Source organism: Crocodylus porosus, unplaced genomic scaffold (genome assembly GCF_001723895.1).
Source record: "Crocodylus porosus isolate Cpor-Errol unplaced genomic scaffold, CroPor_comp1, whole genome shotgun sequence".
Taxonomy (NCBI): domain Eukaryota; kingdom Metazoa; phylum Chordata; order Crocodylia; family Crocodylidae; genus Crocodylus; species Crocodylus porosus.
In genome coordinates this window covers 50,170,352-50,195,411 of record NW_017728907.1, presented here as the reverse complement: position 1 = coordinate 50,195,411, position 25,060 = coordinate 50,170,352, and the positions used below count along the sequence as shown (strand labels likewise).

At 47.0% G+C, this 25,060-nt stretch overlaps 1 protein-coding gene across 1 annotated transcript in view; it reads left to right on the top strand.

The window, feature by feature from the left end:
• Nucleotides 1-16,226, top strand: part of AGBL4 (ATP/GTP binding protein like 4) — a 1,420,095-nt gene extending 1,403,869 nt beyond the window's left edge. The window contains exon 13 of the mRNA XM_019530625.1: nucleotides 13,809-16,226. Coding sequence (XP_019386170.1) covers nucleotides 13,809-13,929 — 121 coding nt within the window. The 3' untranslated portion in view covers nucleotides 13,930-16,226. The remainder of the gene's footprint in view (nucleotides 1-13,808) is intronic.
• Nucleotides 16,227-25,060: the final 8,834 nt, after the last annotated feature.

Sequence of the window (25,060 nt, the reverse complement as noted above, 5' to 3'; positions counted from 1 at the left end):
TAATATATTTCTCTGATGCTTTCTTGCTAACTGTGAACCCATATGAATACCAGGCCCCTGAATTACCTGAAAATCAGTTCTGAAGCTTCATTTCTGGGTTGGAAAAGAAATGACAACAGAAATGGATTTAAATATGTAAAACAGTATCAGCCATTTGTCTGATCAGGGCTAATTATATAGCACAGTTATCAGCATGAAGCAGGGCAAGTTTTGCTTACAGATGATGAAAGAACAGTAAAACATGGACGGATTCTCCAGACTCACGACAAGGAGGGTGCAGAGTTGTTAAACGTGCTATAGAAAACGAATAGGATGCTTTGGCCCAGCTATCCGACGTGGGATGATGCATGTCCGAGGATATTTCTGAAGCAGGCAGGTTCTGGGATGTTGCAGTTTCAGGGGTGCCCCTAGGCTGGACAGATATTTGGCTGGGGTGTTATGACCCCGGCACTCGTTCCTGCCCGGGGCAGGGGAGTCGGACCTGATGATCGGTTCAGTTCCCTTCTGACCCTAAGCACTATGATACTATGATAGGGCTTGTTTGATGGGAAGATCTCACAGCTCAAGGTCCTGTGTCGTCATCATCAAATGGCAGGAGGGAAAACAAAGGCACGGAAAGGAGGACTTGCCCGGTGCTGTAGTGCAAGTCAGGAATAGGAACAGACCCCAGGAATCGATGGTTAGCAGTGGATCCCTGTTACCCTCTCAGTGAACTATGGAAACCCACCTCCTCTCCAGCGGGGTGGGTGTGGAAGGAGAGGGTGGGGGGGAGTTCATTTCTTTGCACCCCTGGCCACCACAAACTCCATACAACATTGCCTTGCTCCCCATGCACCACCCTACTTCTTCTCCCTGCTCCCTAGAAACGTGTCCTTCAGTCTCAGCTGATCCTCCCAGCTCTGGACTCGATCTGCCATCCTCCTCTCTGGCACCCCTCCCCCACGGCCACCCTGTGATCTCTAAGCAAACGCTCCCAAAAAAAACCTTAAACAGCAGCCAACCCGCAAGATCGTTTGCATGACAAGTGGTTGTTTTCCTAAGGGCAGCGCTCCCCTGGTGAGATCTGCAAGCACGCCTTTAGATGATCCAAGAGACGGACGAGGTTATAACATCCTCATAAGCGTGCTAATGAATTAAAAGCATTGCTAGAACCACCGGGCACATTACGGAGGCAGAATAGATGAGTCCTGAGACTCTCTAATGAAGCCACCGAGACCTCAGCCATAGAAGTCATTTTTCTGATCGGGCCGTGCGAGGAGACAGCGTCGCAGGTGAGCGACGCAGAGACGCGGGCCAAGGCAAAGCCTGCCCTGCAGCCCAAATGTCCTCCTTCAGATCCAGCAAAGTGAGCCCAGACCCGGAGAGCGCAGTCCAGAAAGGCTTCCAGGGACCTGGCTGTTAATGAAGGGCAGCGCACGCATCTGCCTTTCATTATGTGACGACTCTCCTCTCAGCCCTGCAATAAGCAGCAAATTCAGCCACAGCTGAGCTCCGTGGCGGGGCTCCAGCTGCATCCCCGGTGTTATTATATGCAGGGCAGGTAGCAGTGCTTACGATTAAGCCTGCCTGACACTTCCCATAAGACCCGGTGTTCAGCTGCTTCTGGCTTTGCCAAACTGATCACTGGGGCAAACCATCCATGGAAGTGGACGGTTTAAACCTGGCCCATAAGCCATGTGGGTCACCTGATGGAAAGCTGGGGGGCAAGGATGGGGAAGCTTGCTTATTTAAACAAAACCCAGGAAAATCCATGTGCCCACCCAAAGATTAAAGGCTGCTAAGTTCACAAAGGGGAGTGCTGACAGGTAAGGAAAAGCCAGACCTAGTCTACCTGTGCAATTGCCTCCATCCCCTCTTCTTACTGTTGTTCTCACCTACCGTATTTCTCCACCTGCTTCCCTCAAGGAAAAGAGTGGACCTGCTCCGGGGCTGTGCTGGGGGTGTGCAGTGAAGGGGGACATTGCCCGCTTCGTTGCTCGCAGACGTTGGAAGGGCTGCGATAGTGGGGCAGGGGACCACAAGGAAGAGAAGGGATACGGTGTCTGAGTCGAGATGTGAGGTCTATCTCCACTTCCACTACCGAGTGCAGGGATGTGGCCACAGATGCTGGGCAAGCCACTGACTCCAGGCTTTACAGGTAGCCGTGGCCGGGGCGCTCCTTGTTCTCGGCCACCCAGCCCCGGGGGCTGTTTTGTCAAACCGATGATTCCCACGCGACTACAACTGAAGTTAATGGGGGCTGTGTGCCGGGGGCAGAAAATGCTCTATTGGTTTAGGTACTCTGAGAGATTGGGCCCTCTCAAATGGGGCACCCACATTCACCAGTCTCCGTGCCTCATCTCTCCACCTGTGAAATGGGGACAATGTCATGAGAAAGTTGTGAAAATAGATCTATTACCATCTGTGAAGAACTCAGCTACCGTACTGAAAACCATTGAAAGCCCAGGCAAGAAGGAATCGTTTCATCTTCAGAGCAGGGTTTGAATAGTGCGCGTGCAGTCAATAAGGCAGGCGGTACCCTGCATTGAACACGAGCACGAAACGCAATACCAAAGAGCTGCTCTGCTTTGTGCACTGCCTGTTTTCTTCTCTGAATAAGGCCAGGGCTGTGTTAAAAAAAATAGTGTGTGGCCACATGATTAAACACTGTGTCACTATACATCTGCACAATGGGCTGAATTAAGATGACCCAGGCAACCCTGAGTCTGGGATTTCCTATTTCCTAAGTGTTTGAGGTCGCAGCATAATATTGCCCCTTCAATGGGGTTCCTTATTACCTTAAAATAAAAATGTGCGTCACTGATCGGGCAATCCTAACGTGGACCCAAAGACACCTAGATTTTCTTCCTGCCCCTTTGATCCTCCTAGCGATGGTGCGCGATCCTGTTCTGGAGAAGAAAGGGTGGCTCTCCCCAGGTAGGTCTGGGCATGAACCTTAGAGACACTCCTGAGCCCAGACTTGTATGGTCTGTCAGTCAATGTCCCGAGGGCGCCAGAACTCTTCCTTGCTTTAACCCTGCCGCTATTGAAGCCCTTATTGATGCCTTTTTGCACTGACCAAAAAACTTCCCACGCCCTAGTGTCTTTCCAAATCCCCCCACTCCTTACATTTCAGGGGCTCCACGGAAAGAGCCGAGAGCAGTTTTTACACGTGTGGTACTGATGCTGTCTGTGTTTGGGGTCCCAGTCCAGTGGGAATTGGGATTGAGGTGCCCAGCTTCTTTCCCAGACCGCCGTTTGCTTTTCCAACTTCCTTCTGCGTTGTTTTTGGCTAGGCCTGAGGACTGCCATCTTCAGCTCTGGGCAATCTTCTTCCTCTCTGCTCACTCTCGGTAAAATGGTTGTCAGGGAAAAATGCTAAGGGCTCAGTGGTCCTTTGGCTTATCTAGCCGGAAGCAAGAGCTTGCACGTGGGGTAGCCGGGCTGTGGAGCTGCATGTATAGGAGTAAGAATAAAGAGCACATTTTGTGCCTAGCAGTCCCCTATGGGACAGGTGGGCAGGGACAGGTGAGAAGCAGATGGAGTCTCTGCTTCCTTCCTCCAGGCATCATCCACAAGTGGGTATACCAGGTCTTTTACTTTATTCCTGATCTAGGCCAGCAGCAAGGCATCCCTCCCCCGGGCAATTGTTCTTCTCCGTGCTGCTCCTAGAGTAGTGCTACTACCTACTGCGCAACACGCAGGGCTCGTAGGGAGGCCAGACCCTCGCCAAAAGGAAGAATGAGCCATCTGATTGCCAGATGCTGATGCCGGCATGTGGGGTGTCCTGCAAAGTTTCAAAAATACGGTAGGTTATGGAGCGGCACACACCGAGAATGCTGTAAGGCCTAAGCCATTGCAGAGGGCTCCTTGAGCACCAGAGCATGCATGCAATTAGGCAATTTTAAATGCCTTTTTAAAGACCGGTAGGGAGTGACTGATACTGGGAGAACCTAATTAGTGGGATAACCAAAGCAAATGCCCATTCGCCCACCAAACTTGGCATCCAGAAGCTGGAGGAAGGCCATGGACTGGACTCCATGCCGGCGGCTCCCAGCATCAGTAATAAATTGTACGATCAAACTGGAAGCCAGTCCATAGACACAGTGTAGAAATGGGCATCGAAGAAGCTATCTTCTAGATCCCATTTTTTTTGTCTCGCCAACCCAGAGATAGATTTGAAATGCTCCAGTGGAGTTGCTGCTGGGGGAAACAGGCAGGTCATCTTCAAGCCCTGCTACCCCATTTGTGCTGCCAGCCTGACATGCACACCGAAGATTTCCCGGTATTAGAAGGCAGGCGTCTGAGCCACTTAGTAAATGCAGCTTAATTAAATGTCTCCAAAGACCAGAAACCCGTTAATAAAATACACATTCTTCAATAGCTGCTAGTGGGGAAGCAATTCAGATTTCAGTTTCGCATCTTAGCAGTGCTCACCAACCGCTGCAGACACCGGGAGTGCCCTTGTATCTCCCCTTTCTTTTCCCTTTGGTGCCTGGTTCATAGGAAATGTGTCTGCTTTGTGGCTTCAAGGGAGGGCTTCAAGACACGGGCAGGTGGAGCTGACTCTCTTGCTCGCAGAGGACACACGCAGGCTCTTCACCACTCAGGGCTCCTTGTCATGCCAACAGCTCATGTCACTCCAGCCAAAAAAGGTAGGGAACAGAGTGGAAGAAAGGAGCCGAGGTGCTGAAAAGCAACCAGAAAGCGAGTGCTACTGGCGGCACATCCTGCATCTTGCAGGCACCGCTCAATAAACAGCACATTGCCTTCTTCCTCTTCTGCGTACTGCTCTTAAAAAAAAAAAAAAAGAGTTGCATCAATAATGTATATGTAAAGGAGAAAACAAAGTGAATAAGAAAAAAAAAAAAGGCTACCTCAAAACTCATTATCACATCGCGACTCTTTTTTGTTACTTTTACCTCCACCAGATGGAAATGCTCTTGGATGCAGTTTTCATTATCTATCAAGAGATGGCACCAGAGTGAATTTCAAATACTGTTGCATACTCCGGGCATGTCAGATTATATAGCCACTGAGGCTGGTATCATGGTCCGTTGCTGTATTATGGGCTGACATAGAAATTAAGCCTCACAGCGGTAGCATGTGGATGTGCTTTTACCCTCTACCTTTTTTTGCATTCAACAGTGCAAAGCTGTATTTGTTGCTAAAAATCCTTTCTGTGTTCCCAGGTAGGCCAACATCCTTTTAAAAAAAGGGTGCTGCAAATTCAAACAACTGAAACCTGATTTCCAGGGCAGAGAATTGCATTACTAATGGAAGCGCCACTAGAGTTTAAAGGCAAATGATATGTTTTGCCTCAAAAATTAATTTTTGTTTTCCCCCCCTGCTCTATTGATAATTATAATATGTCAGCTCACTCCTACATGCGTCTGCACGTTTTATGCAGCTCTCAGTACTTGTAGCTGTCGTTAAAAGGAACAAAAAAACCAAAAAAACCTTTCAGGTTTTAAACGGTGGGTTCGCTGAAAAGGATCCATTTATGGCGTGCTAGGAGATTTTCATTGCTTGGATTGCCTCCAGCAGAGGGCTTGCCAAAATATAACAATTACCCCATCACGGGTTTCAAAAGCAGCATGCCGGCTAAATGCATCCGCCCTGGCTGCAGCGGCACGCGCTAGTGCACACAGCACACGTGTGTTAGACTGTGGCTGTGGCGGGCTGCTGAGCAGATGGAGCTCCGTTTCCATGACCAAAGGGTTGTCTCCACTGGGACACTCAGGAGAATGAATCCGAATCATCTAGGATTAGGCGTTCTCTAATAAACCCCTTTGTATGGACACACGTATTCCGTATTAAAGCGGTCTTCTTGTGGTTGAGTTGAACTATATGCCGGCAGGACCTTACTGATTGTAATTGTGGGCTCTTAGCCTCGTACAGGACCATGGCTCAGTACTGTAGTCCCACACACTCATAAGACTCAGGTAGTGCTGAAGTGCGATGGGGACACGTCAGTGCCTGTAGTCAGCACCGTACCTGGCAGTCCCAGGCAAACTTCTAGTGTTGGGCCTCATCCTTCGCCAGAGATAATGATAATGATAATCAGATAGTGGGAAAAAAGAAATTGCTATTTTTGGACCCCCTTTCTGTCCGGACCCATGCCTGCGTCCAGCCCTGCCTGTAGTAGGGGGTGGGCTCTTGTATGGTCTCACGTGTAAGGTGCTGCCTCCCACAAAGCCCTTGCTGCAGGGCAGGAGGCTGTCACTCGGCCTCTGTACCCTGACAGCATGAGACCGCATGAAAGGTGCACGCACAGCTGCACAGAGCCCTGGGAGATGCACCTGCTCTCCTGAAGCAGGCATTTGTATCTAGTGGAAAAATCAATGCGACGGCAGAAAATATCTGAGGATTTCTGACATTTGCTCCCACGTTGCAGATTAGTTTTCAGTGCTTTGTAATTGGTCTTGGGGCACGTGCATTCTGGCCCATTCACTGGCATTATCTGTTGCGTCATTTGCAGGGACCTACTTAAGTCATGGTGAGACACAACAATTTTTGGCATAAACAGCAAATTTTGCAGATATTTCCCGGATGTGCTTTGCTGGCCCTGCCCCTGAGCACTGATTGGCAGAGGGGCCCCAGTGCGGGGAGGAGGGATGAGGGGGTGGCCACCATCTTACACATGCTGCCCTTCATGTAGGCCCCCCCCAGTGTGTGCTCTGAGGCCAAGCAGTGGCACTGAGGACCACTGGCTGCCACTGGTGAGAGAGCTTTTTTTTTTTATTAAGTTTTTAAAATTAATTTTGCAGACAGCCTCGTATTTTGTGGTTTTTGCAAAATTGCAAATTGAATAGCCCCCTAGTCATTTGACCAGCGTGTCTTTGTGCTCTCAAGCCAGCAGGCATTCCCAGGAAATACAGGGATATCTTGGCAATGTCAAAGATGGTGCAGCTGAATAGTGCATCCCTGAGGGCGAAGTGTTTGAAGTGACCAGGCATCGATTATGGATTCGGTTGGGTTTCTCTCCAATGGAAATGCACAATTTGTGAACTCGTATTAAAAAAAAAACCAAGAAAAAAGCCCAGCTCAGTTGTATATCAGTATGGCAAGATTCCTTAGTCCTGTAGATCAGAGGAGCCCTCATTCCCCAATGCTCCTATCTGATCCCAGACATGTGATATGTGCAACTTCCCCTCCCTTCCTGCTCCTTTGCAATTTAAACGCACAATTTTTGCAATTTAAACGCACAATTTATTTAAATTGTCTCTTTTATTAGCAGGCCATGAAGCCATTAGTTAACAGAGCACCTGACTTGGGTCTTATCAGTAGGCAAGGCAGGACTACATGACATCGCAAGGTCCCTTCCAGCCCCACTTCTCTATGGCTCTGTTGTCAAAAACAGCTCAAAACCAAAAAATTGGATGTCATTAGCCTGGTGATTCCCAAGGGTTTTGCTTTGCCTTTTGTTGTCCAATGGCTTTTTCAAATGCCTGTGCTTTAACATAGCCCAGGCTTATGACGGTATTTCCAGAGCTCTAAGATTTCCAGGTTCCTGAAAAGAAAGCCAGGTAGTTTTGTGTTCGTTAACCACGTGCAATTCCTTGGGATTAGGTGGTATGTGCTCTTGTCTTTACCAGCCGGCTGCGAGCGCTAGAGTAAATAGTAATAACAGATCCAGCGTATTCTGGGTCACTTTTTTGTGGCTTAGGAGTCTCAACTCTGCCTAAGTCCTGTGAAGGCTGGTAGTTTACTAGTCTGGATCTGGCCCTTCCTTGACCTTTGAGAAACACCAGTTTATCTGCAAATCCCACTTCTCAGAGCTGTTCTTGCTTCTTGGATGGTTAAGCAGGGTTTTCCTTGTCTGTGCGACTACTACCCAAACTAGATGGTGATGATGATGATGATGAAGTTTATATTACTGGCCACCTGGGGAAGGGACCTTACATATCATGAGGGCCAGCCCCCCCTGCACTTGGGCAGGAAAAACTGCTGGGATCAGATGACCCCAGCAAGATGAGTGTCAGGACACTCTGTTAAAGATTGACTTTACCTTCCTGCCACTGATCACATCTGTTGCCTTCCTCATGTCTCTCCACGTACAGTCAGATATGGGGCTGATCAGGCTGGCTTTCTGGGATGAGTCTCAGAGATGGCAACCGAGTATAAATCAATGGGTTTGGACCAGCATCAAGCAGGCGTAAAGAATCAGTCGCTTTGCTTCTAGCCAGTTTCATGTTTGCTCTTTATTTTCGCCGTCAGATGGGTGAGTGGTACTTGCACCGCTTTCTTATGCAGCATTTAGGCTACTGGGCAGATGGGTGGACCCAGGTCCCCAGGGAAGCCAAAGGAAATCTGAAAAGGCCCATCCTATTCTTTAGCCTAGCTGTTTGAGCCTTGTAGCATGCCCCATACCCTGTTACTCAGGAGAGGAAAACTCGAGAGAGACAGACCCAGCCCCTTTAGGAGGACTCTGGGTGCATATCAAGGGTATGGGGGGGGGGCAGTCCAGGGCTCTATGGAAGTTGCTGCTGGGCTCCAGAGGCCCATAAGAGGCCTTGCCTAACTTCAAGATCTCTTATTAGGCCCCTGGACACTATAGGAGCCACTTTGTAAGTCCAAACCCACAGAGCGGGCCGCAGACTGACTCCAAAAGAGGAGTTCCCCAGAACCTGCAATGCAATCAAAACAGCAGAGAGTTTGACACCGAAGATGAGTGCTTGATGTTGCATGCTCTATTTAAGTGGCTGCTGGAAAAGCTGCAAGGCATGGGGGCGGCTGAAGGGATGGAAGGAGGCCACGGCGAGCGCCTCGGGAAGGTGCTGTGTCTTTGTCGAGCGGACCGCTGAAGACTACCGAAAGTGAGGGGGAGTGGTCTGAACTCTGCAGGGCCATAACCCATCTGAGGACTGTGCAGAGGGGCGCAGAAGCCCAGAGGGCTTTCAGAAAGGGCTGGGAAGGGGACCAAGCAGTCCAAGGCTCATCTGAAGGGCCCAAAGGAGCCTGCAAACTCTGGGGGTTGTGGTGAAGCCCAAGGATGCTATAAGAGCAGAGGCACAGCTCTAGCTGTTGCTTGGTGAGGGAGGTGGTGGATGTTGTAGGAGGGTTGAATGGATGTCTGCAACCCACAGCGGGCTTTCCCCACCTGGACTGGAAAAGAAAAAGAAGGATACACAAAGATCTTCACTGCAGCAAAGGGAATTCAGACTGGCAACCCTGGTTAGTCAAGGGCAGGCTCCTGCACTTATAATTCATAATATCAAGGCATGGCAGATGAACTGGGAGGGTGCATCAGGTAACCAGAGAGGCAAGCGGCCTGGGGCAGGATGCCGGGGGGGGACAGACCATATGAGGCTCCCCAGGCTTGGTAGAGCCAATCGCCTAGAGAACAGGAGACCCAGCAATGCCAGCCCTGTCCATCTTCTGTTTTCCAGCAATGGGCTCTGACCACCAGGTCCCAGGGTAGACAGGGCCAAGAGTATTCCCTACCGCTCCTGCTGAAGCCGGCTCACTAGGCAGATGAGGGTAGATCACAGAGTCATAGCAAACATGTCTTGCACCCTGGACAAAACCCGCTGTGCCCTGGCAGGGTGATGGAGGAGGGTGGGGATGGTCCATCTTACCTGCCCAGGGGACTCAAAGACCCCAGCTGCTGCTTTTGTGGTGTCTTGTACCTGGTTGCTACAGCTTCTCCCTGGGCAAAGACCCCCTGGGGGACACCAGTCTGGTGGCTAGGTCTGGTGCCCTGCTCACTCACCCCATGCGATGCCGGTGCTAGAAAGTGAGCTGGCCAGAGAGAGCCTTGCTCTGTGGCTCAGCAAGCTGGGCACTGGCCTGGAAGGGAAAGAGCCCCTGATTGTGCCCCCACTGCTCTCAACCCACAGGATATTCGATGTGAAATGCAGAAGCAGCGAGAGCAAAACCCAGGAGCTAGGACATGCAGTACTAGGCTTTCTTTTCATCTCGATGTTCCCATTCCAAAATGCCGATGTGTCATCCGATTAAGCAAAAGCAAAGCCATTGATTGTTTGTGCTTTGAAAAGGTCTTTCCAGTAGTAGGAAACAGAGGGAGTTAGAAATGTGCAGCTGTGATTATAGTACAGCGACAGCCGTGGGTATCTCCAGCTCCGCGTGCAACATCTAATTTGGGCAAGTCACTTCACTTATTTACACCCCCTTCACTTATTTACATAGGAGGAAATGGTACCTGCCCCACTGGGATTTCCAGCGTGTGTTTGTACGGTGCCCGGGGCAATCTTGGTTGGCACCCGCGGATGCTACGGTAATGCAAATAAAGGACTACATGAGACGCAGGCAATATATATGTGAGCACTTAAAGATTAGATCAGGCGTCTGGGGCTACTTAAATGTGTGTCTTCCCATAGCAACGCTGGGTGAATAAAGAAAATTGGCAAGACGCGGAGCCTGACAGGTAAATGGAGTGGTGCAGCAGGGAGAGCATCACGAAGTACATGCCGCGTAGGATGAGACGCCTGAGTCAGTGCAGGCAGTGCTGACAGTTGATCTAAGCCTATCCGTCATTGTGAAGCGGGCTGCCAGCGTGTTGTGTTTTCTCTAGTCAGGCTGAAAACTGATAGCCTGGTTTTGCCTCTTTCTAATGGAGAAGAAATCAGAAGTTGTATCTGTTTTCCGAGCCGTGCAATGGCTGGGCTGGAGAGAGATAATTATGCACGGTGCCAAGATAAAGGAGGAGAGGAAATAGAAAGGGGTGTGTTTGTGGGGTGGCGGAGGAAGAAATTTTTTGGCTACGGTAGGGCTGGTGTGCTGTGTCTTGGGAGGAAAAGGTTTCCTTCTATGCATTGTACAGAGGGCAGCCATGGTTTGCCTGCAAGCTCGGGAGGGGGTGGGTTTGGCCAGCACGGTTTTCAGCACTTACAGTCCCAAAGGAGATGGAGGGACTGGGACAGCTATAAGAAGCCCCCTTGTGCCAGGTACTTTCCAGCGTCTGCGGGACATCACTGCCTTTTCAACAGGAGAGTGCCTCTGCATGCCACACTGCGGGCTCTGCCTCTTCTCACTAGAGCCAGCTCAGCTGAACATTTAGGAAGACAGAGCTCAGCCTAGATTGTCTCGTTCTTTGGGACAGCCAGGGCTTTCCAGGCTTGATTCTGCAGGGGATGTAGGCACACGACTGCTGATGTTACAGGAAGGCAGAAGAGGACAACAGGAAAGAAATGGCAGACCTCATCTGGTGGAGAGGGGTCTGGCATGGACTTTCAGGAGCAGACCCTCTGAGGAGGGCAGTGGGTCGGGGTACGGGTATGGAGATGGGTGCGGTTACACGGTGCAAAATGTGCAATGGGTTTTTAGTGTGCTTTGAGCTGCCAAGTGAACCGAAGGAGCCACTTGGCAGTGTTGGAGGTGGAATTATAGATATATTTATAAATATATATATTTAATGACAGAGCAAGAGATTGTAACCCCACTCCCTTTTTTTTGCAATACACACACACACACACACACACACACAAATTAGGGGCCCAGTTAGATATGACAGAGAGATTGTAACCCCCCACCCTTTTTTGGGAATATATATATACACACACACAGGGGTTAGGGGCCCAGTTAGATATGACAGAGAGAGAGATTGTAACCCCCCTCACTTTTTTTTTTTTTGCAATATATATATATTGTAAACCCCCCCACTTTTTTTTTGCAATGTATATATATTGCAAAAAAAATGGGGGTGGGGAATTTGCAATCTTTCTCTCTGTCGTATATAACTGGGCTCCTATATATACACACACACACACACATATATATGTGTGGGTGTGTATTATATATTGCAAAAAAAAAGGGAGGGGGCAGGGGGGTTTACAATCTCTCCCTCTGTCGTATCTAACTGGGCCCCTAATCCCTGTTACTGGAGAGACAGAAGCTGGCTGCAAAGCCCTAAGTCTGCTTGTAAATCAGCAGGCTGCAGGTACTAGCTATAGAGAGGCAAGCTCCAAAGTAATAAGCTTGCTAGTTTGTGAAAGAAAAAACCCTGCACCTAGTTGCATGCTAGGTCAGGCAACTGGAAGGGGATGGAGCCTGGACCCATATCAGCTTGGCTCTTAAAAGAGAGCCTCAGACTGGGTCAGAGCCTGGAAAGAAAAGAAGAGTCTCAAAGAAGAAGCTGCTCAGCAGGAAGAGTCTCATGTGGAGATAAGTTATGTGTTTCCATTTTGGTTTTGAGTCTGTTTTAGCAGTGAGCCACAGGGATGGCTGCAGGGGAATGGGTGCCCAGGGAAAGCACCGTGTGTGTGATGAAATGAGGTAGTGAGGGAGCCCTTGCTGAAAGACGGGGCTCGAGCTTAAAAGCTGTGAACTTTCACAAAGACAGAGCCCACTGGTAGGGTGAGAGTGAGCACACTGAGGAGAGATCCCCGGATCAGACTCAGAGTCAAAAGATCTGGGCCAGAGTGAAGGACCTACAGACTCGCTCAGGTCTTCTGATGGCAGCTTCCAAAACTTGCATCTTATTTTCCATCAGAGATGTGGTGGGCGAAGACAGGTTGGTACCCTGGCAGGAGCTGGAGTAAAGACCAGGATTAGCAGGGTCCACCAAAGGGTGCCACAGCCACTGTTTAAAAATGGATCCCATTTAAAAAAAAAAAAAGTTTTATTAAAAAGCATCAAAACTTCCTGCAGGGTGCTGTACACACAGGCACAGCAGCACTTTACTAGTGTTTGCAAACCAGAAGCAAAAGTGAGCAGCGTGAGACCAACACTGACCAAGTCTGTTCACAAGCTGAGGGTGAGGTGCAGAAAAGGCAATGGAGCAAAATCTAAGAGAAGGAAACCAGGCTTCGTGTCTTCATAATCCTCATTGTTGCTGGCTGCTCAGGGACGGATTTTCAAAGTACTTGACTGGCTGCCCTCTGCTCACATTGAAGCCAGGGGTAAAATCCACACTGCCTTCAGTGCAAGCAGAGCTAAGCCAATACGGTCCCTTTTGAGAGTCCAGCCACCAACATAGAAAAAAGACAGCTGAAGAGCCAGGATTTTTTCTTCCGCCCGTAGTTGGTGGGATGACACACAAAAGCAATGCAGTTCAGACCAAGAACTGGAGCGGTCTCGATTCCTACAGCATAGCAAGAAGAGAAGTCCCTTTGCCTTCTACCCCTATGCCATATATTGTCCCCAAACCATTTTCCATGTGCACATCAGATTGGAGAAAACCCAGAGAAGAGGAATAAAGGTGAGTGAGGTGGGAGAGACTGATTTTTAAGGAAACATTTATACCGCATTAAACATGTGCATCCACATGTAATTATTAGGCAGACGAGGTTCTTTGGGTAGATGTGATCTCTTTTATTAGACCAACTGAAGAGTTGGAAAAGTTGTTCTTTGCAAGCTTTCGGGCATAAACACCCTTCTTCAGGCCTAGGGAGGGTTGAATGTCACTGGTTGGACTGGGGTGGGCATTGCCTGGGAAGAAGTGTGCGGATCTGGGTACTGGAAGGGTGTATGCACCAGCACACCCACAATGTTACAGCTCAGAGAAACAGGCAAAAATGAAGCCTATGAAAAATTAAGCAGAACATGAGTAAAAACTCTTGTGAGATTATCTGCATGTGGACTAACTAATAAAGTGGTGGATCTAGTGTATGAGCCTAGACTGGACAAGACACACTGGAGGCTCAGGGGGGGAGTCCTTCTACCCTGGCCATGGGAGCAATAAAATAGGTGACATTGCTAATGTCTGGAGTAAATCACATGGCTAGCTTGTAAATTCACTTCCCCATCTGATTCTGCACAAAGATTTTTTTTTTTTAAAGGAAAAACCAGAATATTGGGCTTCCATAGTGCTGAGCCTCTATATGGTGATTCAATGGGTGCCTTCTCTCTCTTTCTCCCATCTGCAGGAAAGAAAAACTGCCCGCGTTCAGAGGTGCTGCCCAGCGGGGCCCAGGGAATAACCACGCAGGCAGCAAGCTGGAGAAGAGAAGCCAGACGAGTCTCAAGGATGATTCCCACTCCTCATAAAAGCTGAGAGAGGAAGACTGTGCTGCCGGCCGAGGAAAAGGAGTTGGCTCAGCTCCCCTGGGGTTTGAGCTGATAAGATTTCTCTTTGTTTCTCCCCAGACAAGTATTTCTAAAATAACAAATAGTCTGGAGGGGAGGGGGAAATTAGCTAGAAATTTTACTATTGATTTTCTTTTTACTGATGGCAAATCAATTCCAGCCCTTTTTTGCTCATCTCTGGAAAAAAGAGAATGGATAGATTAAAAAAGAAATCGGGTTTTTTTGCGGCCAAAAAAGCCGTTAGTTAACAGAAAAAAAAAGGGGGGGGGGGGGACCATAAAAACCCTTTTGGTCTGCTTAAAGGGGCCATCCATTGACAGCAAACAGTTCAAAGTTCCTTGATGTGCTGTGCGCTTCCTCCCGGGTTAGTGGCAAATTCTCACGTCTTTATGCCGGTTGCATGTGCTGTTCCAGTTATCTCGCTTTTTGTGTTTGCGGGTTAGGACTTATGGGCAGAGGACAGGGATGGGCTTATGTGCTCCTCCATGGGTCTGTGTTCATTTCTTGCCTGGTTTGGAGCTTTCCATGAGCTCCCTTAAGGAGCTGTTATACAGATCATCATTCAGAGAGACAGATGCATGCTTGTGTGACTGCCGTCGCCCATACAGCTAGCGTAGCTGTTACAAGCTCTTGTTTTTGTGCCTCCACAAGACTGTAGAAAGTGTGCCCTCGCTTGCAGTTCATGCAAGACCTGGATGCCAGGCATAGACCCCTCCAGGTCGGTGCCCAGCAAGGCCGGGCTCTCGCCTGCCCTGCCTGCAAGGCAGTAGGCAGCATTGGTTGGCTTCCCACTTGTGTCTGTCTCCTTAAAGGCTTCCCACAAGGGTCTCCCACTTGTGTCTCCTTAAACCCCTGCCTCCTCCTCTTAATGCTCCCTTGGCAAAGCCAGATGAGACTCGGCTTCTGGGGCAGGTTTCACCGGGGACGCTCTCTGCCACGGGCAGCCTCCTCCCTGGCTTACAGGACCAATACAAAGGTCAATCCAGGCTTCCCAGGCACCCACGTTTCTAGTGAAACTGGAGTTCAAACACTAGGTAAAGACCTGATCTACCAGGCTGCTTAACTTTACTGTTCCCTTGTGTGATTGCTTCTTGCTTGACCAAAACCACCCAACCTCTCCAGCACCGGAGAGGATGGGGCCCGATTTGCAGCTGCTGATCTGGGCCAGGCCAATTGTCAGACGTGGCCGTAGGCAAAATTTAAAGAGACCTTGGTTTACACAGGTAGCAACCAGAAATCTAGAAGTGGACCCTGTGCTTTGCTTCTGTGCTTGCCCTCCAGCACACTGGGAGGCATAGAGGTAGTGTAGACAGCTCTGTGCAACCTGAGGATTTGCATCGTGGAGGGAGAGGCCTTGGCTGCCCCCTGAGAGCAGCTTTCCACTTGCTTTGCACTGATGAGCAAACACAGTGGCAGCTGAGGATCTGCCTTGCAATCCCACGGCTCCAGTTCAGTGCGCACCGACGTGTATTTTGCTGTGTCTGGAGATGCAGAGGGATTGACTGTGAACCTGTTGTGCCATCGCGTAAAGCCAGGCAGCCTCCCAAAGCAATAGGAGTCTGTGGGAACAAGCAAGGGGCAGAACTTGGCCCTGCCTGTCTCTCGCAATGGACCAAATGCCAAGAAAGCAACAAATACTCTTTGACAACATCTGTGTGTTTACAGTCGATCAGCCTGATTCTTCCTTTCTTTCTTTCTTTTTTAATCTCTGGGAAGGGGTGAGATGGGAGAAGAAGAAACAAGCTGAAAACAGGAAAGGGTGACCCAGGGGAAGGAAAACGATAAAAACAAACTCAATATTGTCAGCATTTCAAGGTTATGGGGTTAAACTGTGTGCATTTTTAAGAAGAGAAAAGTGCCTTAATATGATGAATACCAATGCACCGAAAAGGCACAGTGCTGGCTTCCTGTCTCTATAAGCAGAGTAATGAATAGCGGTGACAGCATGATAATTAAAATGACCTCTTGGAGATATGGATTAGAAGGCATGCAGAAGGGGGATAGCTTGTCCTTTGAATTAATCTAATGTTAATTTATGACTGTAGTTGGGTTTTATAAGGTTTTAGTGGAAGATTTTCAAAGTTGGTTTATTTGGGGGGGAGAAAATGTTCCTTTTGCATATTGATTGAAAGAAAACACTTGCAGAACTCTGTTATTTCTTTGCAAATGGTTTCTTATAATTGTAAAGTTGCAGGTCGTCTTCTACTCCCTAGAGGATCTGTCTACTGTAGGAAGACTGAATAAAGTGATTCAATGTGTGGAAGTAGCGTGTTTCTCCTCATTTTCCTTGTCTATCTTGCAGTATTGATCATGATCCTTGGTGTTAGCTGGAAATGGGAGGCTCTGCAAGGCCGTCTCACTGTTTTGCGGGCAGTTCTCCGAGGTTCCCTTGACTTGGCCTCTGTATTTGGATGTGTTGGATTTACTTTGAAATGGCATTGCCATGAAGGTGAACCTCTCCATTCCTGGCTTGCCTCCCTTCATACAAACTTGCAGCTCAGCCTGTCCTCACAACATCTCCTCCTGGACATATCAATGTGATCTTAAACCTAGCTGGACTATTCGTGTATTTCTCCTAAATCCTCTTCACTTTTCCATGAGCTCTGGCCCCTGGTCAGGACACCTGGGGTGATATGAAATCTCACTGAAATAAGGTGCTTCATTCAAGCCAAATCATTTTACCAAGACACGGTGGTTCTGATGCAGCTTTCAGGGCAGAGACACTCACGATCTGTAGCCTGCTGATTAAGGCACTGCCTTGACATGAGGTTGTTGGGTGTTTCAGGTTCAAGTCTCTGCTCATATTGAGTCATAGTCAGCCTGGGATGGCAAACTGCTTTGAATCCGGTAGATCAGACTTGAACTTGAGTCTTCCAAGCCCCAGACCAAAGCTGTAGTCATTAAAGGACAGACAGATACATATTCTTGTTAAAACTCAGATTTTTGTCACTAAAAAGGGATATTTTCAAACAATTCTGGTTTTGCTGGAACATTTGAAAGGTGCTTGCTTTTTTTCCAATGCAGGAACAAAAAACCCAGCTGTCAAGACCTGAGGCATTGCAATGAAATGGAATAGTTGCCCACTTCCCTTGCAGACCTGCAAGCTGGTGACAACCTCCAGCTCCTTCTGGACTCTTCCCTCTGTCCAGGCTGCACCCAAATCCTGATGCTGCTTTCTCTATCGTGCTTCCAAGGTCCAGACTCTTTTTTTGTTTTGCAGGTAGCTAAAACTCTTGGTGGGTTAGAGAGGACAAGGAGCAGGACATGACCAGGAGTGGGGGTGATAACAGGCCGTTAGTAATCATCCATCCCTGCAATCTCCTTCCCATCTCCTCGAACCTCCTTGCAGTCCTATGCAGTCCATACAAATACAGCCACTGCATAAAATCACCTTCTTTTTCTATCACTCAGAGCACTTCAGCCTCACTCTGGAGGTCTCCTTTGCTCCATCACACCAAGTTCAGGTTTCAGGGCTGACGGGGATAACGGACACTTTCTGCTTCATATTCATCAGAAGTGAAAAAATGTGTGCGTGTGTATAGACATAGGTAGCTAGATATGGGCAGACACAACAGACACAGCTGTGGTTCAGTCTGAGGCACTTTAAAATGGGACATGAACAGCCGTCTATCTATCTATCTATCTATCTATCTATCTATCTATCTAAATAGATGGGATTAAAAATCTAGATTTAAAATGGGATATGAACAGCTATCTATCTATCTATCTATCTATCTATCTACCTACCTACCTATCTACCTAGATAGATATATGGCTGTTCATATCCCATTTTAAAGTCCTTCAGACTGAACCACAGCTGTGTCTGTTGTGTCTGCCTGTATTTATACCAGTAAAGCTAAAGCATTACACCGTACATGTGTTTCATGTAGGTTAGGCTAGTAATAGCTGGCATAGGAGTGGACAGAAGGAAATGGTTACAACAGCTCCTTGTGACCCATGGTAAATTGGTATAATTGAATACTGCTATAATTTTTTTCATCCATCCACAGCCTGTAGTATGTATAATTGACCAGATCAATTCCCCTCACCCTTCCCTTTTCGTATGTGCTGCCACTGTGTTTAATTGCAACACCTTCATGATGAGGAGCGTGACTTCATGCTCATTTTTACAGTGCAGCGGGGCTTCCTCCTACTTGAAGGTCTGGGCAGTACATTGTAAATGCTAAATAATGACTGCACTTGGGAGTGATGGCTTCCCAGTTACTAATTCTGCTTCGACCTCCAATGTAGGTGAGTCCTTCCACCTCTTGTGGCCGTCGCTGTAACCTGGGGATAGTAATAATTACTTAGGACTCAGCTCTACAACTCTCCGCTTCAGTCATAATTAAGTCTGCCTGCATTCCCATCTGGAGTACGGTACAACATGACTAAGGGTGGAACAGTTGGACAGTTAATCTTTGTGCAATGTAAAGTGCTAAATAATAATATTGTATTAAATCAAATTGGTCCTGGAGTCCTGCGGGGTCAACTGGTTTGGAAGGTCTTTCAGCTAAAGTACGTCCGGTTATTTCGTGTCTGTGGTCGAGCATGTCTGTGATGGGATGGAGATGGATGTAGGAATACGTGGAAGAAATCCCCCTTCAATCTATGTAGTCACAGCAGGCAGTGATTACATACCTCTTTCCTTGTCCTGTTCTATATGGTCAGCTTTGTTGGAAGGGAAAAGAGTTTTAAACATGTTAATTATGCAGGAAAGGGTGAGTTTTTAAGAGAATGTCTCTTAAAAAGTATATGAATTAAGGAGACATATACTAGTAAGGGGCAATATCCATAGAGGACAATGCAACACAGAATATGTGAAGAGGTTATTTACAGTGACAGAAAAAGATGGGAATGAGCTTTCAGGTAGTGCCTATTATAGCAGGCATCAAATATTTATAATATCTTCTGTCGCAGTCTGGCATGTTTCTGCAGTTAATATAAGCAAAGTGGTTATCGTTTGACTAATTGGTCAAGGCTCAGACTAAGGGATGGGAGAAATGTCTCCCCCCCCCCCTTTTTTTTCATTTCTTTTTTACTAACAAGAGGAATAAAGACAGAAATGGTGAGTTTAAAAAATCTGCAAACTCAGGTCTAAGCAAACAACTCCCCCTGGCAAGGAAAACTAATCAAACCCATTTTGTCAAGGTTTTTGGTTGTAGCTGTGTTGGTCTAAGGACATGGGCAGACAATGTTCTTTGAGTAAATGCAATATCTTTTATTTGAGCAACTAAGTAGTTGGAAAAATTGTTTTTTGTAAGCTTTCGGGTACAGATACCCTTCTTTGGGCATTAGAGAGAATCTGCTGTTGGTTTGGGTGCTCTTCTGGGTCGATCAGAAGCCAATCTACCCGGGAGAGCACCCAAACCAGCAGCAGGCTCTCTCCAATGCCTGAAGAAGGGTGTGTGTGTGCCCAAAAGCTTGCAAAGAACAAGTTTTCCAACCCGTTTTGTGGTATCCTAAGTGATGTCTACAAAGTGTATGTAAAACAAATAGGCAGAAATACCTCTTTGCACCTCATTGATTTGACTAATGGAGGCCACTCTTAAATACAACATCTTGATTTTACTATGCTTTTGCAAAAAAATCAAAGTTTCTCAAGGGCCAGAGATTTTGTCTTTGGATGCTTAGAGAGAAGAGGAGCTGCACAGTGGAGGAAAGCAAGTGCCCTGTTATAAAACTAAGGTCTACCTCCTTAGGGATAAAAGCCAGGGGAATTGGGCATGTAAAATACACAAATATATAAATGTATTTATAAGTAGAGAAACTGAGGGAAGCAAGAGCGGGTGAATGGATGGCTTTGGTACGGTAATCTCACCTGCAAGGCTCAACCCTGCATGAGGGTTGTGCCAAAATGCATCAATTGGCGGGCCTGGGAGACATGGTGCCCCATCAGGTATGTCGCAATGTCGCATCCAGAGGGATTTGCCCGTGTTAAAGCTGAGACAGTGTATATATTCCCTTCCATGGCAACCATCTCTACTATGAGGTCCAGAAGGAACTGAACCCTTCACAGCCCATTGGGGAAAACAGGGTTAATATAGGAGCTGGAGTCATATAGACCCTTCCACTTCTTGAGTCCTGTTGCCCTGCCATGATCACCATCTGGGCACATTGGGCCTTTAAAGCCCAACGAAAGACCCATGTTGACTGCAGTTAGCTTCAAATCAGGCTCAGAAATAGGACAATAAAAGAAGCATGATACCTAGAAAGAATATTTATCCCGCATGCCTATACAACAACGTTCTTGGGTCATACCAGGCTCACAGCAGGTAAGCTGCTTTTCTTTTAAGGCTTTAAATTCCCAACAAAGGACAGCATAGCAGATTTTGAACCATATATTACTATAACAAATAAATACACCTTTTATTCTGGGATGTTCTGAGGTTCCTCCCTTCTGGGGGAGAGGAGATGCAGTTTCATTCACCCCCAATATTTTCTCTCGCATCTGGGGGTCAACGCAGCTCTCGGAAGACGACCAGTGAATTATCTCGCCCTACCTGGAAGCGACTTCATGAATATTAAAATGCTGAAATTCACTTGTTTTCTGAGCATTCTGCTCTCCCGTCAAGAAAATCCTGCCACAAACCTCCATGCAGGCAGTCTAACTCTGTTGAATTGGACCCTCACTGTGAAGGGATTATATATTCTGATTGGGGCTGCATTTGCAATTATTTTCTCTGCCACACCAAAGACCTTTACTGCAGAGCTGCAAACCAGTTATAGGAACATGAAATGCTTTGACTTCTTCACTAGGGAAACATTAATCCAATCACAGGTTATGTCCATTACAGACTATGGCAATATTGTATACAGGAATTCCCGGGAGAAGGTTCTACAAAAATTGGAATCTCTCTATAACCATGTTATGAGATTTACTGGTGTGGATAAAATGGGCAGAGGTAAAATTACCAGGCTGGCTATCTCTAAAAGACAGGTGAAGTCTGCTGGCTATCATTGCTTCATAATATTACAAATGGAAAAGCCCTGAAGTAATTGAATAACACATCTGCTAGAGAAAAAAAAATGCTGTGAACAGTTATAACCTAAAGATAGACTGGAAGGAAACAATATATATACAGCAGCAAGTTAAAAGGAAAAAGATGCTTTCCTTACCTGGCATTAGGAGATATCGCAAACACATAGACTGCTGGGCTTTGTCATTGCCTCCATGTGCATATATGTGTATGTGTGTGTGTAAATTAGACCATTTTTCTTAACTGCTTGAAGGACAGTAGTGGATAGCAAAGGCCTTATAAGCAGAGCTTTCCATTTCCTTTTGTATTAGAGCCTACCAAGCTCATTTAATGTGATCAGCAACACTTAGGGAGCCTATTGTTTGTCTTTCAGACTAATAATGCTTTACACGCATATGTAGTAAAGAACTCTAATCACTTATTAGTGAGCAATAAGTAGGGCTTTGTCTATGTTCGGATTTAGTATTTGGGGGTCGCTACACCTAATTTGGCAGAAGGGGATGGGGAAGGGAACAGACGTACATGCAACTTAATGCAAGCTTTCAGGGTTTAGCTTAAAACATGCTTTTCCAAAGGGGGTGACTGGTATTGGGGTAGATCTAGAAGCCAGAGTACTAGTCTGACTTCTGGGGACTCAACGGCAGGTTTGATGTTAACTTTAAAGGGGCCAGAATTTCACCCTTGGAGACTTGAGTTCTGTTCCCAGACTCACCAACATTTTGACACTTATGAAGTCAAGCAACACATCTCTGTGCTTCTTCTGTGCTTACTGTTGTATAGTATCGTTATCATACAATAGCAATATTGTCTTTCTGTAGCATGATAGGCATGAGAAATCTCATAGAACTTTATAAGCACGACAGAATCAATAGTCTCAATGAGTGTTATAATCCCCATTCTCTCTTTATACATATATATATATATATATATACATGCACAACAGAATCAATAGTCTCAATGAGTGTGATGCTACCCATTCTCTCTATAGAGAGAAATATATATAGAGAGAGAAATATATATATACTATATATGTATATTTATATTTATAAGCATGACAGAATCAATGGTGTCAATGACTGTCATAATCCCCATTCTATATATATATTTTATATATATATGTGTGTGTATATGTATAATATATGTGTGTGTGTGTATATGTCTGTGCATATATATGGGCCACTAACACAGACGGAGTTGATGTGGTCTGTTTAAGGTCATATAGGAAGTCTGTAGTAGAGCTGGGAATAAAACTTAGATCATTTAACACTGAGTCTTGCACTGCTATTGGATAATGCTGATGATCACACTGCAAGTAACTCACTAGCTTGGTAAATGCTCACACAGAAGCTATTATGGAAGACTTAAGTATTATTCTTATTTATAGTGGTAAAATATCTGCATCAAAAATAAATGGGATTTTTTTTTGTGGTGGTGGTGGTGGTGGGGAGGTTACAAAAAAAATATTTTTTTCTTTCTCTATCCATGCCAGATAAATTACAGAGTAATAATATTTTGGCATCAAGCATACTATATTCATCTAGGATCGCAATATGATAAGTGTAAAATCAATACAAATCTCATAGAACCCAAATTAATAGCTATTATCATTCCCATTATGCAGATGGAGAAACGGAGGCTCGGGGAAGTTGAGGTGGTTGTTGAAAATCACATGGTAAGACAAAGACCACTGTTAAAAGAACCAGGAAACCTGGCCTCTACAGGCTTGCTCTAACCCTTTGTATACACAGCTTCTGGAAAGGTAAAGCAGAAAGCCCGGTGTGTTTTAATGAATGTTAAGTTCTTACATTTCTTTGCTCAGCTTGCTTGCTAGCGCATGCTTAAAACATTTATGAAGCATAGAAGAAAATAGCAAATAGGTTTATTTTGTACAGAGACCAAAACTCCAGGCTGCTGGCGGGGAGATGGGCAGCTGGGATACCACTGTTACGAGTCCTTGGTGCAGAATCACTCTTTGCATTGCTCTTGAAAGATAAGCTTGGAGCTTGATTCAATGAGGACACTGGCACAGCAGGAAAAGTTGTCCTGGTTAAAGCTGTTTCTCTGATACTGCTACTTTCTGCTTGTCCTGCGTTGGAGACCACTGTCAAACGACGTACACAGCAGCATTCAGATCTGGAACTAGGTTTGGGACAACCCCCATTTGGATGGAAAGATGGGTCTGGGACGCTTGGCTCCTTATGGTGAGTGAGTGACCTCTGCAAAATATGGAGCAGGGTCTGGAATTCAGTGTCACGCTGCGTGAAGCATCGGGCAGAATGACCTTGTACTGTGAGCAACAATGTTTTGGAGGTGTGTAGGATCTGGGGGAGGAAGCTGGTATGACGAAAGCCAGAGTGCTGTGGATGGCCTGGCTGAATTTGCAGCTGGTTTGCTTTTCTCTCTTTACTTTCTCACTGTCCGTATACCTGTAGTTTGTTTAAACATAAAAATAAAAATGACATTAAGCAGCAAGGAAGAGCTAATGAGTTTTTGTCGTTTTTGTCACGCCTAAATGTCCTGATCTCCGGGGAAACCACAACCAGGTAAGCCTTTTTTTAAAACTCCTTTCCCCACCTTTACAAGTTGCCAAGTGATGTGGAAAAGCATGTTTCTTAAAACAAGTTTGCTAACTCATTTCAAACGTTTTCGCTGGGAAACTACATAGGGGAAGCATTATATGAGCAGTTAAGATGAGGATAATGAGATGCTATCTTGATGACAATCAGATGCACAGTAGCAGTAGACACCTAGAAGAGCCGGTTGCTGCCGTACTGAAGGAGCTAGACACTGCTTCAGGACAGCACTCTTCTTTGTACTGTACTGGACGCGCTTTCTTGTGCTGTTGGAGACAAGGGCACAAATCATGTTTAAGGCAATAACCAAGAGGACATTAAACTGATGGGGCTTTGCCCTACTAACCCTTGTTCCCAGCCATCCTCACTGGGATAAAGCGTGCGTATCATGAACCCAGGGTCTGAGAGCAGCTGCTTGTCTACTCATAAACTAGTCTAACAACTCACCATCATTTCTGGAGCCGGACTGGGCTGTGCGTTGTCCCATTGCACTTGAAGCAGGCAGTGCTGGCATTGGCAAAAGTGGCTCTGCTACAAACCACCCTGCAGGTCTATCCTCTTCTAGCTAAAAGTGCATTGACTTCAGTGCCTTCTCCCCCATTCACTGTTCAAATATCCAGCTACTAAGTAGATGAGATGGTAAGGTGCAATTTTTTAAATGCAGTATGGATTTCTTCCTCTGAATTAAGTACTGTATCATTTTACAAAAGTGTCTTTTGCTTGCTGCTAGAGCCATATATATCAAATGTTTGCTCCAGTTCTTCTGGCTGAAACCTCCCTACATGAGTACAATTTGGTTATTTGTGGGGAGAAGGATCTAACGGTGGGGGTCTACTACAGACCCCCCAGCCAAGGGAAGGAGCTGGACTGGGAATTTTCGGGCCAGCTTGCAGAGGCACTTAAGGCAAGGGATGTAGTAGTATGGGTGATTTTAATTACCCGGACATCTGCTAGGAGGAGCAGTCAGCCAGGTCGGGCCGTCCCAGGAGGCTCCTGGCCGAGATACAGGACCCCCATTTAATTCAGGAGGTGCACAGTCCCCCCGGGAGGAAATGCCCTGTTGGACCCTGTCCTGGCCACAGGCGACGACCTGGTCAGGGGCCTCCAGGTCCTCGACCACCGGAGTGACAGCGATCATTGCTTGCTGGAGTTCACCATCCAGCGCAGGGTGTCGAGGGCCTGCAGCAAGGCGGTAGCCCTAGACTTCAAGAGGGCCAACTTCAACGAGTTGAGGAGATTAGCGGGAGAGGTGCTGGGGTTCCCGAGAGCAGAGGAACTCAGTGCCCAAGATGGGTGGTCGTTCCTTAAGGAGATGATACTCAGGGCCCAAGGGGTGACCATCCCAACAAGAAGCAAGGGGGGCAAGAGTGCCCAAAAGCCCCCCCGGCTCACCGAGGGCATCTGGGAATGCCTGATTGCCAAAAAGGCGGCGTACACCCGGTGCAAGGGGGGTGCTGTCTCCAAAGAGGAGTATACCTCCTCTGCTCGGGCCTGTAGGGGGGCTGTCAGGAAAGCTAAGGCAGACATAGAGCTAGGACTAGC